Source organism: Podarcis liolepis (genome assembly GCF_965112155.1).
Source record: "Podarcis liolepis genome assembly, chromosome: 2".
Classification (NCBI taxonomy): domain Eukaryota; kingdom Metazoa; phylum Chordata; class Lepidosauria; order Squamata; family Lacertidae; genus Podarcis; species Podarcis liolepis.
The window spans coordinates 115161376-115180344 of record NC_139555.1 but is presented as its reverse complement, the minus strand read 5'-3'; the positions used below and the strand labels follow the sequence as shown (position 1 = coordinate 115180344).

Genomic DNA, 18969 nt, shown 5'->3' with positions numbered 1-18969 from the left:
CTAGCTTTTATGAGCCAGGATGGGCAAGGATCAAGGAGACAGGTGGTTGGTTTCACTCATCCAAGCAGCCTGTCCACATCCTCGGACATAACAGATTGGAATTGATCCCACGCAACTTGACTAGACAGGACTCCAGCACTCACCAGCCCACGCCCTGCTCCCACGAGGGAGTCTACCTCTCTGAATCTGAGTGACTTTTCTGCAAAAAAACTGCAAAATCATTGCAGGCGATCATGTGGCCCATACGGGGCCCCATTGGAGAGTTGGTTGTATTAAATTGCAAACCACCTGAAACAGTCTCCTGCTGCTGTTTTCTGCAGATGCAAGAGAGGGGGTGAAGAAGGTTTTATTCACCTTTGCTATCGCCATTTGGTAGGCTTGATGTTGAGCTCTAACCCGTGTCCGGTCAGATTCAGAATGAGGTTTCTGCCACTGGTGCTCTAGCTATCTCATTGCCCTCAGATCATGGAAAACCATGGGGCTGTCCAGGCTCCATGCAATCGGAGAGGGCGCTTCAGAGCTAGACAGTCAATAAGGTAAAGGTACCCCTGCTCGTACGGGCCAGTCTTGACAGACTCTAGGGTTGTGCGCCCATCTCACTCTATAGGCCGGGGGCCAGCGCTGTCCGAAGACACTTCCGGGTCACGTGGCCAGCGTGACAAGCTGCATCTGGCGAGCCAGCGCAGCACACGGAACGCTGTTTACCTTCCCGCTAGTAAGTGGTCCCTATTTATCTACTTCCACCTGGGGGTGCTTTCGAACTGCTAGGTTGGCAGGCGCTGGGACCGAGCAGCGGGAGCGCACCCCACCGCAGGGATTCGAACTGCCGACCTTTCGATCGGCAAGCCCTAGGCGCTGAGGCTTTTACCCACAGCGCCACCCACGTCCCTAGACAGTCAATAGCCCTGGTTAACTCCACATTCCAACCGGGCACCAGGGAATCAGCTGAAAGGCCATCAGCATGGGATAAAACATCCCCTACCACTCTCTGGAAACCATTTGGATCCATTAAGTGGCGGGGGGGACCATCCAAATCGGTCCCACCTCCCTGCAGATGGGAAGGGTTGTGGAGAAGTCCAGGTGCACCAGAAAGTGATCTGACCATGGTACTTCTTTAGTTTCGCTTTTACTTAGTGTCAGATCACCAACATCCATAGAGGTGAACACCAGGTCTAAGGAATGTCTGCGACACTGAGTTGGGCCAAACTTATTCAGGGACAGCCCCATGGAGGCCATGCTTTCCACAAAGTCCCAATCAGCCCCTTGTAAGGTTGTGTTGGCGTGAATGTTAAAATCCCCCAGGACAACCAAATTAGGTGTCTCCAGGAGAACATCTGCCACGACCTGAAGCAGCTTGGGCAGGGAATCCTTGGTGCAGCGGGGTGGTTGGTACACCAAAAGGAATCCTGTACTGCCCCTATTGTCCAATTTCAAGAACATGCACTCAGAGAACTGGGTCTTTCCAATAGGACGCCTGGTGGAAATTAATGATTTCCTAAAAATCACTGCAACCCCCCCTCCCCGCCCACATGACTGGGTTGAGAAGAGAACCTGGTGGACAAGCAGCGGCAAGGACAGGTCCATCTGCTTCATCCTACCAAGTCTCTGTTACACATGCCAAGTCAAGTTCTCCATCCACGATCAAGGCAGGGAATTTAAAAGGGCTATATAATGGCAGGCACACCTTTGTCCGGGGTCCTCCTCCATCCTCCTGCATGTGAGGGGAGCACCCTGTTGCAACAGTTCAATAAAGATCAGGCTTACTAGCTGCTTTGCTTCTCAATATTCTCTGGTTGGCCTCTGTTATTTTCTCCTACTGATGGAGAACCTGCAAAGGACTCTATAAAGGCTCTTGTGTCCCCCATAAGGGAATAAGGGCAGATTTTGTTTACAACAGGTACCTCTTTATCTTCTTGCACTTTGTGCTTTCGAATTGCTAGGTTGGCAGGAGCAGAAACAGAGCAACGGGAGCTCACCCCATTGCAGGGATTCAAACTGCCATCCTTCTGATTGACAAGCCCTAGGCTCTGGGGTTTAAACCACAACTCCAGCTGCGTCCCTTATTGAGGACAATACGTTCTTGCAAAAGCGGGGGTCCAAAGCAGCCACAGTCCAGCTGGGGCAATGTACGAACTTATTTTCCCTATGCACACGTTCCCTCCCTCGCCTTCCCATTGGTTGGGTGCTATAAAGTTTTCCTTCCCCCAATTATCAAATAACAGACATGAGGCTGAACGTGGGGAGAAATTTCTCCTTCCTCCTCCGAGTTGCCTCCACTTCCGGCTTCACCAACAGATAAAATCCGGGCTTGCAAAGGAGGGAGGGAAGGAGGCGGGAAGCGGGGCTGCATAGGGCGGAGGCGGAGGAGGGGGCTTCTTCCTAATCAAGCCTCCTAATTAAGCGCGTCACTCCCTGCCTCCCACGCGGGGGCTCCCATTCCCGCCCCCGCTGCCCAGGATTTCGGGTGAGTGCAAAGCCAATGGCGGGGAAGGAGGGAAGGGGCTTTGCGAGGGGGTCCAGGATGAGAAGCCCCGGGACGGGGAGGAGAGAAGGGAGGGAAGGGAGCTGTTTCCTTAAAGGGGGCCTGGAAGGGGGGGGGAGAAGCTTCCTCCTGCAGGGATCTGGTACAAAGGGAGTTGCAGGGAAGGAGGGGGGAGAGGGGAGAGGGGTGGGCATTGCTGGCCAGGATCGCCTTAATAGTATTAATTTAAATTTAATATCTATACTCCAGCAGAAGACCCCTCGGAGGAGGACCTTATCTTTAGGCAACAGGCGAAAGCCTTGCTCTTCTCCCAGGCGTTTGGCTCATTAAACAATCTATGGACTTCACAACTGCATGGGGGGGGGGAGGGTTGTCGTTTTTATTTCCTACTCTGCTATGCATCTCTGTGTTTTTCTCTTGTAAGCTGCCCTGTGATCTTTGGAGGAAGGGCAGTATAGGAATGTAAAGAATAGCAGTAGAACTAGGAAAACCCTGTTGTGTTCAAGGGGGAGGTTGGGACAGAGTCTCTGACCAGCATGCATAGTAGGATGGGCTTAGAAGTGTTACCGGAAAAATCCGAGGGCTCCCTTGGACAAAACAAAGACACCAACCAGGATAACTTGGAGCAAAACAGCAGCCTGTAGGCTTGGCCTTTATTGAACTGATGCAACAGGGTGTTGCCCTCACTTGCAGGAGAGAGGAAAGACCCAGAAAAATAGTGTTCCAGGTCTTATAAAAACTTTTGAAATTCCCCTCCTCTAGGTCAAGCCCACCCCCCAGAAACATCATGCATATATTACAGAAAGGAGGAGTTGAGGGAGGAGTTGGTGGTAACCTGAGTATCTTGTCACCTGGCTGGTTCCTCCTTTCCCCCCTCCCCATGAGTCACTTCCAGGAGACAAAGGGGAGTTTGCAGTTTCCTGCCCCCTGAGGGAAGATCTGATCATTGTCCTTTGTTTCAGTCCATGCTGAATCCACTCCCATATGCAAGTTCTTTGTGATCTTGACTGCCTTCTGTCTGGGATCATCTGGGCAGGGCTCCTGCAGATGTGCTGAGATGGTGGAGGGATTATGGCTGACCAGGACTAAGTCACCCCCCTTTGTTAGTTCTTGTCATATGGAGTAAAATAAAAATGGAACAGTGCAAAACCGATGTATGGTTGATTTTCTATGAATTTATAACAGAAATGTGGCGTATGTAGTGTGTGTGTGTGTGTGTGTGTGTGTGTGTGTGTATGAAGTTTGTACAAGCAGAATGATTGGGGGGGGGTCCTGCTACAGTTGGGAAGAATAAGAATAAGAATAAAGAATTCATTACTTGCACCCTGCCCATCTGACTGTGTTGCCTCAGCCACTCTGGGTGGCTTCCAACAAAAACACCAAAAAATTTAAAGCATTGAAAACTTTCCTATACAGGACTGCCAGCAGAATACTTCCATTTTGTAGAAATGGCCTTTGAATTTTAAAAAAAGCCCTCTTTAAGGAATCCTGTGGTGTAAACGTGTATGTTGTCCTCTAGGTTCAAACACATAGTAAGAGCAAGCAGTGCTCCAAAGTTCTTCTCTTGTGAACTTGCCATCTAAGTTGTTTACTCCTGACCAAAGCTCCTGCTTCCCAAAAGGACTGGGGGGGGGTCTCCTCACCACTTTTAACCCCCCCACTCCCACCGCATGGAAGGCAGAGGACGTGTTCATTCACAATCCTAGTAAACCATGTGTGTATCTGAAGTGAACCACGTGCTGCAGCTCCTTCCCCTCTCACTGGGCTGCTGCAAGAAAAGGCAGCAGAGGAGGAAAGGGATGGGTTTGAAGGCTCTTCCTGCCTCTCTCCCCTGAGTTACAAGAGCAAAGGATGTTTGCAAGGCAGGAGGACAGAGGAGGAGGCAGCGAGGGCAGAGGGAGCAGTGGGCGGATCCCCCGCCTCTCCCAGGGGGTCCAGATGCAAGCAAGGGGCTTCCTTCTTCTCCATGCAAGGGCCACCCATGTATTCAGAGCAGTCCTTTGCAGATGAACTCTTAAGTTCTATGGGGTCTACTCTCAGGCCACTAATGTGCATACCATGCCAGCCTTAGGAAGGAGGTGGGACAGGCAGGTGAAAGGAATTGCCAAAGGTGTTTGAAAATGGGTGGGGGCTCTTGGGAAGGGGTCTTTTTGTGTGCAACAACTGCAGTGAGGATGCTGATTGCCAAGGGATAGAAAGGAGATAAAATTCCATCAGAAGAGGAGTGGCAAGTAAAAATCCTTCAATATATAGAAGTAGCACAGATGACGGAAAAGATAAGAAATCGATCGACCCAAAAGTTTAAAAGGAAATGGGAGCTCTATAGACAATATTTAAAAGAACAGTGTCCCCTTATAAAAACTTTAAAATGCTTTGAATAACTCGGAATTGAATAAGGTACAAAGAATTCAGACAAGATTTAACAAAGATAAAGTTTATTGAAAAACAGAGGCAAGTAATTAAGAAAATTGCCAACCTAGCAGTTCGAAAGCACGTCAAAAGTGCAAGTAGGTAAATAGGTACCGCTCCGGCGGGAAGGTAAACGGTGTTTCCGTGCACTGCTCTAGTTCACCAGAAGTGGCTTAGTCATGCTGGTCACATGACCTGGAAGCTGAGTGCGGACAAACGCCAGCTCCCTCAGCCAGTAAAGCGAGATGAGCATTGCAACCCCAAAATCATGCGTGACTGGACCTAATGGTCAAGGGTACCTTTACCTAATTAAGAAAATAAATAACCTATATCAAGGAAGTCAGAAGTTGATGGCGGGAATAATTTTGTGCATTCGTGACGTATTGTTCTATTTCTTTTTGTAAGAAATGTATTGTGCTTTTTTGTTTTGTTTCTTTTGGTGTGTGTGTGTTGATTTGAAACCAATAAAGATTGAATAAACAAAATAAAATAAAATAAAAAAGGAAAGGAGGTGATGAAAGGAATTGCCAAAGGTGTTTGAAAATGGGTGGGGGATCTTGGGGAAGAGGGTGCCCAATTGGGGCTTCTTCAGGGGGAGCAGAATGTCTTCGGCAGGAGAATCCCTTCAGGGGCTCTCAGACTCCCTTGGCTTCTTCTTCTTCCCTCCCTCCCAGGAAGCTGCAACTTGCTCTGGCTTCTGCGCTCCTCAGGAAGCTGAACCTGCAAACCTAGCTGAGACTGAACCTGCAACCCTGGCCAGGATGGAAGGAGGAAGATGGACGGCTGACCTGGTCAGGCTGTCTCCCGCATCCCTCCCCACAACCTCTGAGCATTCCCTCCCAGGACCCTTGGAGAAATCTGGTGAGTTCCAGGGGAGAGGAGATGGGGACAGGGATAGATGGATGGCGGAGGGAGAAAGAGGAAAAGATGGAGAGGAGACAAGTGGAAGGAAGTTCCTGACAGGAAGAAGGAAGGGGTGAGGCCTTCTCCAAAGCAGCTCTTTGTTTCTTGAATCCCTTTCATAAAGTAGTGGGGGCAGATTTTCTCGCTCCAGGATTTTAAATCTTAGGAGTTCCAGTGGTACCTCGGGTCTCAAACTTAATCGGTTCCAGAAGTCTTCCAAAACCAAAGCGTTCCAAAACCAAGGCGTGCTGTCCTGTAGAAAGTAATGCAAAATGGATTAATCCATTCCAGACTTTTAAAAACAACCCCTAAAACAGCAATTTAACATGAATTTTACTATCTAACAAGACCATTGATCCATAAAATGAAAACAATAATCAATGTTCTGTACCATAAAATAAATAAGACAGTATTGTAGATGATAAAAATTAAAAAAAAAAAAATCGTACCTACATTGATGATAGTCATTGTTTGAATGGGGAGCTTTTATCCCTTTCCACAGTCAGTCAATCAATAAATCAATCATAAAACAAAAAACAAGCTTCAGTCAAAAATGAAAAAGCCACAAAAACAAAAACGCAAAACATAGGAAAAAACTAAAGCACCAAATGTCACCTCAGAACACTGCAACCAGAAACAGCTTGAATATTGATTTGGTGGGGGCCTTAAATTAGCTGTGCAAGGGAACAAAAGGGATGAAAAAAACCTTGATTACGAGGGAGACAACTTAAATTAGCTGCTCAAGGGTAAAACGGAATGAAAAAAAGCATTAATTAGGGTGGGGGGCACTTAAATTTGCTGCGCAACAGTAAAAATGGAAGCTCATGAGCATGTTTGGTTTCCGAGGCAAACTTCAAAAACAGGAACACCTATTTCTGGGTTTGCAAATGATGAATCAACAGAAGCATAGTCAATCTATGGACTTCCCTTTTTTTGAAATATTTTTATTGGTTTTTACAAATACAAGTTTATATCAAAGACATTTATATAATCGTTTCATGAGATTCTCTGAATCACATGACTTCGCTCCATCCCTTTAATGGGTCCTTATATTAATTTTTCCAAAACTACATACAGTGGTGGCTCCGGTTGCAAACAGGATCTGTTCCGGAGCTCCAGACGGAACCCTAGGTTTTAGCAAACCGGAGGACCGCTTCTGCACACGCACGCGGAGCAATAGAGTTCTTCTATGCGTGCGAGCGGCGAAACCCGTAAAAGTTCCAGAGCGTTACGTAACACGAGTTACCACTGTATAGATACATTCTCCACAGTTTTCATTTATCTAAATTGTCCATAAACTTCTTTACAAGTGATTCCTAAAGTCCAGCTAACATTTTGATTTGTGTGCAATAATCTCATAAGTAAATTATAAAATTTCCCAAATCTTTTTTAAAGTCCTTGTTTTCTTGATTCCTGAGTCTCTCGGCTAATTTTGCCATTTCGGCAGAGTCCAGCAGTTTGGCTTGCCAATCTTCCTTAGTTGGGATTTTTGCATCTTTCCATCGTTGGGATAATAACATCTGTGCAGCTGTTGTCGCATACATAGTCTTTCCTGGTCTTTTGGGATCTCAGTACCTGTAATTCCAAATAAATAAGCTTCTAGGTTCTTAACAAATTTTATTTTAAACATTTTTTTAAATTCATTATATACCATTTACCCAAATGATACTGTTATCTTACATGACCACCACATATAGCAAAAGGTACCCACTTCTTCTTTACATTTCCTGCAGGGAGGTGGGACCAATTCGGATGGTCCGCCCCTGCCACTTAATGGATCCAAATGGTTTCCAGAGAGTGGTAGGGGATGCTTTATCCCAGTGTTTCCCAACCTTTTTTGGGCAAAGGCACACTTGTTTCATGAAAAAAATCTCGAGGCACACCACCATGCCAGATGGGGAAAGGTCACTTTTTACTTATGTAAAAAAAAATAAAAAAATAGTAACAGCATAGAAGGTAATGGTAGATGACTGTTAGGGTCTCCCCCCAAATGCAGAATTCTATTAATATCTTCTTTAGCGAGCCGCGTTAACCCCTGTAATGCTTTCTATAGAGTAAGAATAGGGGACACTGGGGGATGTGGAACCAAGGGGGCAGTGGGCCAAAAGAGTTCGGGATCTACTGCTTTAAACAGAAATAAGAGCCAGTGGGTTCTTCCTTTTTTAAAGTATCGTTTCAGCAGGGACAGCAGTCCGGATTTCCAAAAAGCGGCGCTTTTTTGCGTCTGAGCAAAGAAGAGAGAGAGGGGAAAAAAGAGAGAGAGATTGATTTGTGGCTGCGCAAAGGGGGGAGGAGCCCAGGAGTAAAAGTAGGAAGGACGAAGGGAGGGGAAAGGAAAGTTAATAGAAGGAAAGGCGGGTGGGAGAGAAAGAGAAAGAAAGAGGGAAGGAAGGGGGGAAGAGAAGTGGAAAGGAGGGAGACTGAGGCGGGGGAGAAGCGTCTGGAGAGTTGCTCCGAAGTTTGGGGGGCCGCGGGGGTGGGCGCGCGTCCCAGGAGGCGGAGGCCAGCCCGGGCTGGGAGCCGCGCCGCGGCCCGGGGGCGGTAGGCGGACCGCGGCTCCTAGGATGTGGAAAGGGGACGGCGGCGCAGGGGGAGGAGACCCGCACGGCTAGGGCAGCGCGCAGGGGGAGGGGAGCGGGCCGGAGGCGGGCGAGGGGGGCCGCGATCCCGCGCGCCGCGAACATGGCCTCCTTCCCCGCGGGCCCCGCCGAGCCCCCCCCGGCCGGGGAGGGCGGCGCGCCCCCGCCGCCGGAGGAGAGCAGAGGCAGGAGGAGGAGGACAAAGGCGCTGCCGAGGAGGCGCGCCAACTTCTGCCAAGTTCGGCGCCCGCCCCGTCGCCGCAGGCTCCTCCCGGCCGAGAGCCAGAGGACGGCGGCGGAGCAGCAGGAGGAGGAGGAGGATCGGGTTTGGCGACGGCTGCTGTGTCCTCTCCAAGCGCGGGGCTGGCCTCCGCCGCGCCCGATCCTCCACGCTCGCCGCGCTTCTCGGCGGAGCAGGTCTCGTGCGGGTGCGAGGCGCTGCTGCAGGCGGGCGACCCCGGCCAGCTGGGCCGCTTCCTGGGCTCGCTGCCGCCCGACGCCGAAGCGCCGTGGCTGGAGGCGCAGGCGGGCGAGAGCCTGGCCAAGGCGCGCGCGCTGCTGGCCTTCCAGCGCGGCGACTTCGCCGAGCTCTACCGCCTGGTGCAGAGCCGGCGATGGGATGTGGGAGGGAGCTCGCTCGCCGCCCCGCGTGTGCCTATGTGGGGCACGTTACAGCCCCGTGACGTCAGCGCCACGCAGGCAGCCGCCCGCCTCCCTCCCACGGCACACCAGGCAACGTCTCGTGGCACACTAGTGTGCCGCGGAACACCGGTTGGGAAACACTGCTTTATCCCATGTTGATGGCCTTTCAGCCAATTCCCTGGTGGCCCGCTGGAATGTGGAGTTAACCAGGGCTATTGACTGTTTGGCTCCCAAGCGCCCTCTCCGATTGCATGGAGCCCGGGCAGCCCCATGGTTTTCCACGGATCTGAGGGCAATGAAACAATCATTGAGATGGCTAGAGCGCTGGTGGCGAATAACTCATTCTGAATCTGACTGGACACAGGTTAGAGCTCAACGTCGAGCCTACCAAGTGGTAATAATAATAATAATAATAATAATAATTAATAATAATAATAATAATAATTTTTTTTTAATACCCCGCCCTCCCCAGCCAAGGCCGGGCTCAGAGCGGCTTACAAGCAATAATAAAAACGATGAATGATTACAACTTAAAAACAAAAATAAAATACAACATTAAAATAATGGAACATTAAAATATTAAAATGTAGCCTCATTGCAGGAGGAGAAGGAAAAGAAAAAAGAAAGAGAGGGAGGGAGGGAATCAAATTGTCTCCAAGCCAAAGGCCAGGCAGAACAACTCTGTCTTACAGGCCCTGCGGAAAGAAATCAGATCCTGCAGGGCCCAGGTCTCATGAGGCAGAGCGTTCCACCAGGCCGGAGCCAGAGTTGAAAAGGCCCAATCTAACTTCCTTAGGGCCTGGGACCACTAGGGTGTTGTTATTTATGGACCTTGAGGCTCTCCGTGGGGTATACCAGGAGAGGCGGTCCCGTAGGTACGAGGGTCCTAGGCCGTGAAGGGCTTTAAAGGTCAAAAGCAGCACCTTAAATCTGACCCTGTACTCCACCGGGAGCCAGTGCAGCTTGAAAAGCACTGGGTGAATATGCTCCCATGGCAAAGACCCCGTGAGGAGCCTCGCTGCAGCATTCTGTACCCGCTGGAGTTTCTGGGACAGTTTCAAGGGCAGCCCCGCGTAGAGCAAATTACAGTAGTCAAGCCTGGAGATGACCGTCGCATGGATCACTGTGGCCAGGTCGGGGCAGGAAAGGTCAGGGACCAATTGCTTGATGCGGCGAAGGTGGAAAAATGTCGCCTTGGCTGTTGCTGTAACCTGCGCCTCCATGGAAAGGGAGGCGTCAAGGATTATACCCAAACTCTTAACGGAAGGCAATGGCACTTATTGGGCCCCCGCAAGAGAAGGGAGTTGGTACCTCATCCCCATGCCATCCCAACCCAGCCATAGGACCTCTGTCTTCGAAGGATTTAGTTTCAATCGGCTCCCACGAAACCATCCAGCCACAGCTTCCAAGCATCTGGTCAGTGTGTCCGGGGCCGAGTCGGTGTGGCCATCCATCAGCAGATAGAGCTGAGTGTCATCAGCATATTGATGACAGCCCAGCCCAAAGCTCTGGATAATCTGGGCAAGGGGGTGCATAAAGATGTTAAAAAGCATCGGGGAGAGAATTGCGCCCTGCAGCACTCCACACACCACGGAGTGGCGCGATGACATTTCCCTCCCTATTGCCTCCCTCTGTCCCCGACCAGAGATAAAAGAGCACAACCAGTTACGGGCCATGCCCTGTATCCCCACGTCTGCGAGGCGATGGTCCAGAAGATCATGATCGACCATGTCAAAGGCTGCTGACAAATCTAAAAGGATCAGCTGCCTGACCCGCCTCGATCCAGTTGTCTACGGATATCATCTGTTAGGACAACCAGAGCCGTCTCCGTCCCAAAACCAGGACGGAAACCGGACTGAAATGGATCTAATGCCGATGTTTCCTCCAGAAACCTACCAAGCTGTTCAGCAACCACTTTCTCAATTACCTTACCCAGGTATGGAAGATTTGAAACTGGGCGGTAATTACATAGGTCTAAGGAATCTAATGAAGTTTTCTTTAAGAGTGGACACACCGCTGCTTCCTTCAGTTCCCCTGGGAATGTCCCCGTGTCAAGGGACAAATTGATATTTTCAACCAGGGGGGTCCGCGCAACATCTGGACACTCCCTAATCAGCCAAGACGGGCACGGATCAAGGAGGCAGGTGGTGGGCCTACCAACTTGAAGGAATCTATCCACATCAGTAGGTAGTATCCGATCGAAATGGTCCAACACTGGACCTGAAGTCAGTCGAGGGGCCTCCAGTTCAGTCACTGTATCTAAATTGGCAGGGAGGTCACGGCGGAGCAACAGGACTTTCTCCACAAAAAAGCTCGCGAATGCCTCATAGCTGTGGGTCGAATTTGTGCTTAAATTTGGTTGTCCTCCTAAGGACGTTATTGACCTAATTATTTTAAAATGTTGTGCCGGGCGAGAGCTAGCGGATGCAATGGAAGCTGCAAAGTAAGATTTCTTAGCACCTTTTATAGCCATCTCATAGGCTTTCATAAGCGTCCTATAATAAGATGTTCTTGAGGCTCCGTCACGAGTCCGTCGCCATACTCGCTCTAGCCGTCTGAGATCCCGCTTCATTTTCCGGAGCTCCTCAGTAAACTAAGGGGCCCGGTTTCGACGGGGTCGCAGAGGGCGCTTAGGCGCGATCTCATCAATGGCTGCCAAGAGCCGGTTATTCCAGTCCTCAACAAGGTCATCTAATGAGTCGCCAGGAGGAGCAGGGTTCCGCAAGGCTTGTCGGAATCTATCAGGATCCATCAGTTTTCGCGGACGAGCCCAAATAGGTTCGCCACCCGAGCCGGGGAGGAGCGGGAAGTCAATCTTGGCTTTCAAAGCGTAGTGATCAGACCATGGCACTTCCACAGCGGGGAGCATGATCACATCTATGCCAGCCCCAAAGATCAGATCCAGCATGTGGCCTGCTTGATGAGTGGGGCCCAAAACAAACTGGGAGAGCCCTAGTGTTGCCATGGAAGTCACTAGGTCCAGAGCCTTTGAGGAGGGAGCGGCATCGGCATGGACGTTGAAGTCTCCCAAAACCAGTAGGTTTGGGAACTCCAAGGCCCAGCTCGCCACCACCTCCAGCAGATCTGACAGGGTGGCTGCAGGTGTGCTGGGTGGTCAGTATACCAACCAGACAGCCAAGCTCTCCTTGGTGCCCCACACGAGACCAATACATTCAATGCCGGAGATCGCTGGTGATGGCAGAGCTCTGAAAGAGCAATCCTCCCGGAATAACGCTACTCTTCCCCCCCGACCCACAGTCTGCGATTGATGGAGGACAGAGAAACCTGGGGGTGTTATCTCATGTAGGGAGACTACTTCGCCTTCCCGTACCCAGGTCTCCATCACGCAAGCCAGGTCAATCCCCTGCGAGACAAAAAAGTCACGCATGGTGGCGGTTTTGTTACCTATGGACCTGGCATTGCACAGCACCAATGACGGAGGTGTGTAATCCTTGCTCTCCCTACCCTCATCCCTTGGGATGGGGCGTAGATTGGAAGGGGTTCGAGGATCACTGCATCTCGAAACCCTTCGCCGATAGAGATATCTAGCCCCACCGCCATTCCTCCCTAGCCCTTCAATTGTGGAAATCCCAGATCCCATACTAGCCTCCCCAATAGATGGGTAACATCCCCTCAATAACAAGTCATCCTTGGGCCAGTACTCCTGGGTCAAAATGGTATGGGAAAGAGGTGGAGGTCTGATAGGGTAAGTATCCCTAGAAGATAAAACCCAACCAACCGCACCCCAAGCGGGGGGGGGGGGAGACAGTCCCACGGTGTTTCATTAACTGTCAACCCCCCTCTCCCTCCTGGGTTAATTGGAGGATTGTTGGTTCTATCCGTGGCTGTGGAAGTATTAATGAGGTATGTGTTATAAAATGTGGATCACTGGCCAACAAAGAGCCAGATTCAAATTCGGAAGATCTGTCCATCCTGTCTCGCCAGGAGTACAGTAGAGTAGGCTGATCATTCTGATAAGTTTTTGGAACATTAGGCAAAGGTCCAGATGTAGAGTTGGTGCTGGATATCTCCAGATTGTCAGCAACATAGAGTTCTTTGGTGTTGTTGCCATAGAAATGTCGGAGGCGCCAAATTCCTCATCTAATTTGGTGTCGTTTGAAAAGGGAACAGGGAGTTGCACTGATGTCTTTCTATGGAATAAAGAGCTGTTGGACGTCTTTAAATATCGTGCTCTAGGCTCTACTGTCCTTATATTTTGGGTAGAAATCTCAGTCTTTATACTCTTCTTCAGGTCTTGTAATTCTAGGCTTAGAGAGTTCTTTTCTTCCTTCGGGCAATTAGTATTTCTAGTGTTGAGCTTGGTTTCCTTTATCCGCATTAGCTTTGACTCTATGCAAGGGACCAATTGCCTCCTATTTTTGTCCTTAAATACCCTCACTGGGCGGAGAGAATGGAACCACCATAGGGTATCCTTTATCTCCATGAGTCGAGATGGGAGGGTTGATGACCTAAAGGCTCATGGTGTATCTCAAGGTAGGCAGGAAGGGGAAATTTTCTAGATCTACATTTCGGTAATGGTAATTCAGGAGCTGAGACAAGGACATGGTAATTTGTCTGCGGTTCATCCACCTATGAGTATATTGGTGAATCTCAAGCATTATCTGGTTCGTTTGCAAGACTTGACAGGACCTCACTTCATCCATAGTTTGAGTTGGTGAGTTGTTAACAGAGTCATTTCTAATCATCCTTAGACTTTCTTCGCCGCCTCTATTGCATCTGCAGAAAACAGCAGCAGGAGACTTTTTCAGGTGGTTCACAATTTAGCGGAACCACCTGCAACATCGGGGCCCAGTACGGGCCACATGATCTCCTGCAATGATTTTGCAAAGTTTTTTGCAGATAAAATCACTCAGATTCGGGAAGAAGTAGACTCCACCATGGGAGCAGGGCCAGGGCGGGAGAGTGCTAGAGTCCTGTCTAGTCAAGTTGTGTGGGATCAATTCCAGTCTGTTACCTCTGAGGATGTGGACAGGCTGCTTGGACGAGTGAAGCCAACCACCTGTCTCCTGGATCCTTGCCAATCCTGGCTTATAAAAGCTAGCCGGGAAGGACTGGGCGATGGGCTTTGTGGGGTGGTGAATGCTTCCCTCCGTGAGGGAGCCTTCCCAGACCCGCTGAAAGAGGCGGTTATTAAACCGCTTCTTAAAAAACCATCTTTAGATGCGGCCACGATGGCCAATTATCGCCCAGTCTCAAATCTTCCATTCTTGGGCAAGGTGAGTGAGCTAGTGGTTGCTGAACAACTCCAGGCATGCCGGGCAGAAGCGGACCATTTGGATCCCTTCCAGTCGGGATTCAGGCCTCATCATGGGACTGAAACTGCCTTGGTCGCACTGGTTGATGATCTCCGGCGGGCTAGGGACAAAAGTGAGAGCTGTTTCCTAGTTCTGCTGGATCTCTCAGCGGCGTTTGATACCATCGACCATAACATCTTTCTGGACCGTCTTGAGGGGCAGGGAACTGGGGGCATTGTCATACAGTGGTTCCGCTCCTTCCTCCTGGGCCATGTTCAGAAAGTGGTGGTGGGGGATGAGTGTTCAGACCCCTGAGCACTCACTTGTGGGGTGCCTCAGGGTTCTGTCCTCTCCCCCATGCTTTTCAACATTTACATGCAGCCACTGGGAGAGATTATCAGGAGGTTTGGGCTGGGTGTTCATCAGTATGCGGATGATACCCAGCTCTACCTCTCTTTTAAATCAGAACCAGGGAAGGCGGTGAAGGTCCTGTGTGAGTGTCTGGAGGCGGTTGGAGGATGGATGGCGGCTAACAGATCGAGGTTGAATCCTGACAAGACAGAAGTACTGTTTTTGGGGGACAGGAGGCGAGGAGGTGTGGAGGATTCCCTGGTCCTAAATGGGGTAACTGTGCCCCTGAAGGACCAGGTGCGCAGCCTGGGAGTCATTTTGGACTCACAGCTGTCCATGGAGGCACAGGTCAAATCTGTATCCAGGGCAGCTGTTTACCAGCTCCATCTGGTACGTAGGCTGAGACCCTATCTGCCTGCAGACTGCCTCGCCAGAGTGCTGCATGCTCTGGTTATTTCCCACTTGGACTACTGCAATGCGCTCTACATGGGGCTACCTTTGAAGTTGACCCGGAAACTACAACTAATCCAGAACGCGGCAGCTAGACTGGTGACTGGGAGCGGCCGCCGAGACCATATAACACCGGTCTTGAAAGACCTACATTGGCTCCCAGTACATTTCCGAGCACAATTCAAAGTGTTGGTGTTGACCTTTAAAGCCCTAAACGGCCTCAGTCCAGTATATCTGAAGGAGCGTCTCCGCCCCCATCTTTCTGCCTGGACACTGAGGTCCAGCTCTGAGGGCCTTCTAGCGGTTCCCTCGCTGCGAGAGGCCAAGTTACAGGGAACCAGGCAGAGGGCCTTCTCGGTAGTGGCGCCAGCCCTGTGGAACACCCTCCCATCAGATGTCAAAGCGATAAACAACTACCTGACATTCAGAAGACATCTGAAGGCATCCCTGTTCAGGGAAGTTTTTAATATGTGACATTTTAGTGTATTTTTCATCTTTGTTGGAAGCCACCCAGAGTGGCTGGGGAAACCCAGCCAGATGGGCGGGGTACAAATAATACATTATTATTATTATTATTATTATTATTATTATTATTATTATTAGATATTTGAACTTACTAGGAGTCAAATACCATCAGTACATCATTTTCATGTAGTTTTCTTTCAATGAACAGCAAGCTGTGAATTTCAGATTTGTTTAGCAAAGCCTCTCCCAATCTGCCATTTGTATGTTATATCCTAAGTCCCTTTCCCATTTAGTCATAACTGATTTGACCTGTTCATCCTTTGTATACCGTTCTAGGAGCAAGTTATACATTTTAGAGAGATCTCTTTATGTTACTTCCTAAGAGTTCTTTTTGAAATTGTGATGTCTCATAATTAAACCTTTCTTTTTGTCTATCTTTAAGATATCATTTAGTTGGTGGTACTGTAACCAGTCAGTTACAGCTTTCCTTATCTCTTCAAAATCTTTTAATTTCAGTTGGTTTTCAACTTCAGTTAACAGCTCTGTATAAGTCAGCCGATTACTTCTCATATTCAGTTTTTTTCAGAGATATTGCTTCCAAGGGAGAAAGCCACCAGGGTGTTTTTTACTCAAGCAAATTTTTATACTTCTCCCATACCCTAAAAATTGATTTTCTTACTATATGATTCTGAAAAGCTCTATGCACCTTGGCCTTTTCCTACCATAAATATGCATGCTATCCATTATTCGTGTCCTTCCAGATCTGAAATACAGTATCTGTGTTTTCCAATGTAATCCATTCCTGGTTCTAGCAGATACAGGATGTTTCATAATAAAGTTTCAAACCCGGCAGGGCAAAACCTCCTCTCTCTCTTACATCTGTTAATAATTTATTTTTAATTCTTGATTTTGTCCCTTGGATAGCTTCAAAAAGAGGATTAGACTGATGTATGTGCTCTGCCCTCACGGTCCTAGGCAATAATGCTTCTTGATACTAGTTCCTGGAAAGCACAGGAAGGCAGAGGGTGCTTGTACTCAAATCCTGCTTGCTGGATTCCCACAGGCATCTGGCCACTGTGAGAGCAGGATGCTGGACTAGGTGGGCCTTTGCCCAATCGAGCAGGCTCTTCTTATGTTCTGATACAGGCATCCCCAAACTTGGCCCTCCAGATGTTTTGGGACTACAACATCCATCATCCCTAGCTAATAGGAACAGTGGTCAGGGCTGATGGGATTTGTAGGCCCAAAACATCTGGAGGGCCAAGTTTGGGGATGCCTGTTCTAAGATTGCAATATTCTTACAGTTACATGTGGCAAAGTAACACAAAAGTTTGACTTCTTAGTCATAGGAGAGACTGCTATTTGAGCCTGTGATCATTTCCTCCCTGGAAAAAGAGAAATACTGTGGTACCTCAGGTTACATACGCTTCAGGTTACATACACTTCAGGTTACAGACTCTGCTCACCCAGAAATAGTGCTTCAGGTTAAGAACTTTGCTTCAGGATGAGAACAGAAATAGTGCTCTGGTGGCGCAGCAGCAGCAGGAGGCCCCATTAGCTAAAGTGCTGCTTCAGGTTAAAAACAGTTTCAGGTTAAGAACGGACCTCCGGAACGAATTAAGTACTTAACCCGAGGTACCACTGTACAGAGATGTGTCTAAGAAGCCAGTTCCACCATAAATTATAAAATATTGCAGCTTATTAAGTGTGAATGGAGTGATCATGTGTTTTTCTTGCCATTATCTCACATGCATTCCTAAAGTATGGAACATAAGAAAGGACAGTGGAGAAAGGAGACAGTGTTAAAATAAGAGAAGGGGCATACTGGGACTGACATGTGTTCAGTTCCTTTCTTGGCTTTATTGTAAGTCTTAACAGGATTCTCTTTCCCCTCCCCCCTCCTAAACAGGTGAGGAGGATGATGGCCAGAATTCTATGGAACCATCTGTGAATTCATTGGGAAGAACAAAGAAACAGTTTAAATGCATGGAATGTGGGATGTTCTTTAGTCACAGTGGAAGACTGAGGACACATCAACGAATTCACACAGGGGAGAAACCATTTGAATGTATCGAATGTGGAAAGAGCTTCAATAATAGTGGAAACCTTAGACAACATCAACAAACTCACACGGGGGAGAAACCATTTGAATGTACTCAATGTGGAAAGTGCTTCAGTCGATATGGAACACTTAGAATACACCAACTAACTCACACGGGGGAGAAACCATTTAAATGTATTGAATGTGGAAAGTGCTTCAGTCGATATGGAACACTTAGAATGCACCAACGAACTCACACAGGGGAGAAACCATTTAAATGTATTGAATGTGGAAAGAGCTTCAGTGAAAGTGGAGCACTAAGAAAACATCAACAAACTCACACGGGGGAGAAACCATTTGAATGTATTGAATGTGGAAAGAGCTTCAATAATAGTGGAAACCTTAGACGACATCAACAAACTCACACGGGGGAGAAACCATTTGAATGTATTCAATGTGGAAAGTGCTTCAGTCAATATGGAACACTTAGAAAGCACCAACGAACTCACACAGGGGAGAAACCATTTAAATGTATTGAATGTGGAAAGAGCTTCAGTGAAAGTGGAGCACTAAGAAGACATCAACTAACTCACACGGGGGAGAAACCATTTAAATGTATTGAATGTGGAAAGAGCTTCAATAATAGTGGAAACCTTAGACAACATCAACAAACTCACATGGGGGAGAAACCATTTGAATGTACTCAATGTGGAAAGTGCTTCAGTCGATATGGAACACTTAGAATACACCAACTAACTCACACGGGGGAGAAACCATTTAAATGTATTGAATGTGGAAAGTGCTTCAGTCGATATGGAACACTTAGAATGCACCAACGAACTCACACAGGGGAGAAACCATTTAAATGTATTGAATGTGGAAAGAGCTTCAGTGAAAGTGGAGCACTAAGAAAACATCAACAAACTCACACGGGGGAGAAACCATTTAAATGTATTGAATGTGGAAAGAGCTTCAGTCACAATGGACACCTTAGAAACCATCAACTAACTCACACGGGGGGAAAACCATTTAAATGTACTGAATGTGGAAAGAGCTTCAGGCAAAGTGGAGACCTTAGAAGACACCAACGAACTCACACGGGGCAGAAACCATTTAAATGTATTGAATGTGGAAAGAGCTTCAATAATAGTGGAAACCTAAGACGACATCAACAAACTCACACGGGGGAGAAACCATTTGAATGTATTCAATGTGGAAAGAGCTTCAGGCAAAGTGGAGACCTTAGAAGACACCAACGAACTCACACGGGGCAGAAACCATTTAAATGTATTGAATGTGGAAAGAGCTTCAATAATAATGGAAACCTTAGACGACATCAACAAACTCACACGGGGGAGAAACCATTTGAATGTATTCAATGTGGAAAGTGCT

The 18969-nt window shown here is 48.4% G+C and overlaps 2 protein-coding genes across 2 annotated transcripts in view; both read left to right on the top strand.

Annotated features, from left to right (window-relative positions):
• The window catches only part of LOC310701811 (uncharacterized protein), a 64170-nt gene that overhangs the window by 40933 nt on the left and 4268 nt on the right, over positions 1–18969 (top strand). The window contains exons 2-3 of the mRNA XM_083493211.1: positions 5566–5752; positions 17446–18292. Of these exons, the coding sequence (XP_083349337.1) occupies positions 5653–5752; positions 17446–18292 (947 nt within the window). The 5' untranslated portion in view covers positions 5566–5652. The remainder of the gene's footprint in view (positions 1–5565; positions 5753–17445; positions 18293–18969) is intronic.
• Positions 2369–18969, top strand: part of LOC310701273 (uncharacterized protein) — a 64679-nt gene continuing 48078 nt past the window's right edge. Inside the window, exon 1 of the mRNA XM_083491923.1 lies at positions 2369–2464. The gene's annotated coding sequence lies outside the window, so the exon portion shown is untranslated. The remainder of the gene's footprint in view (positions 2465–18969) is intronic.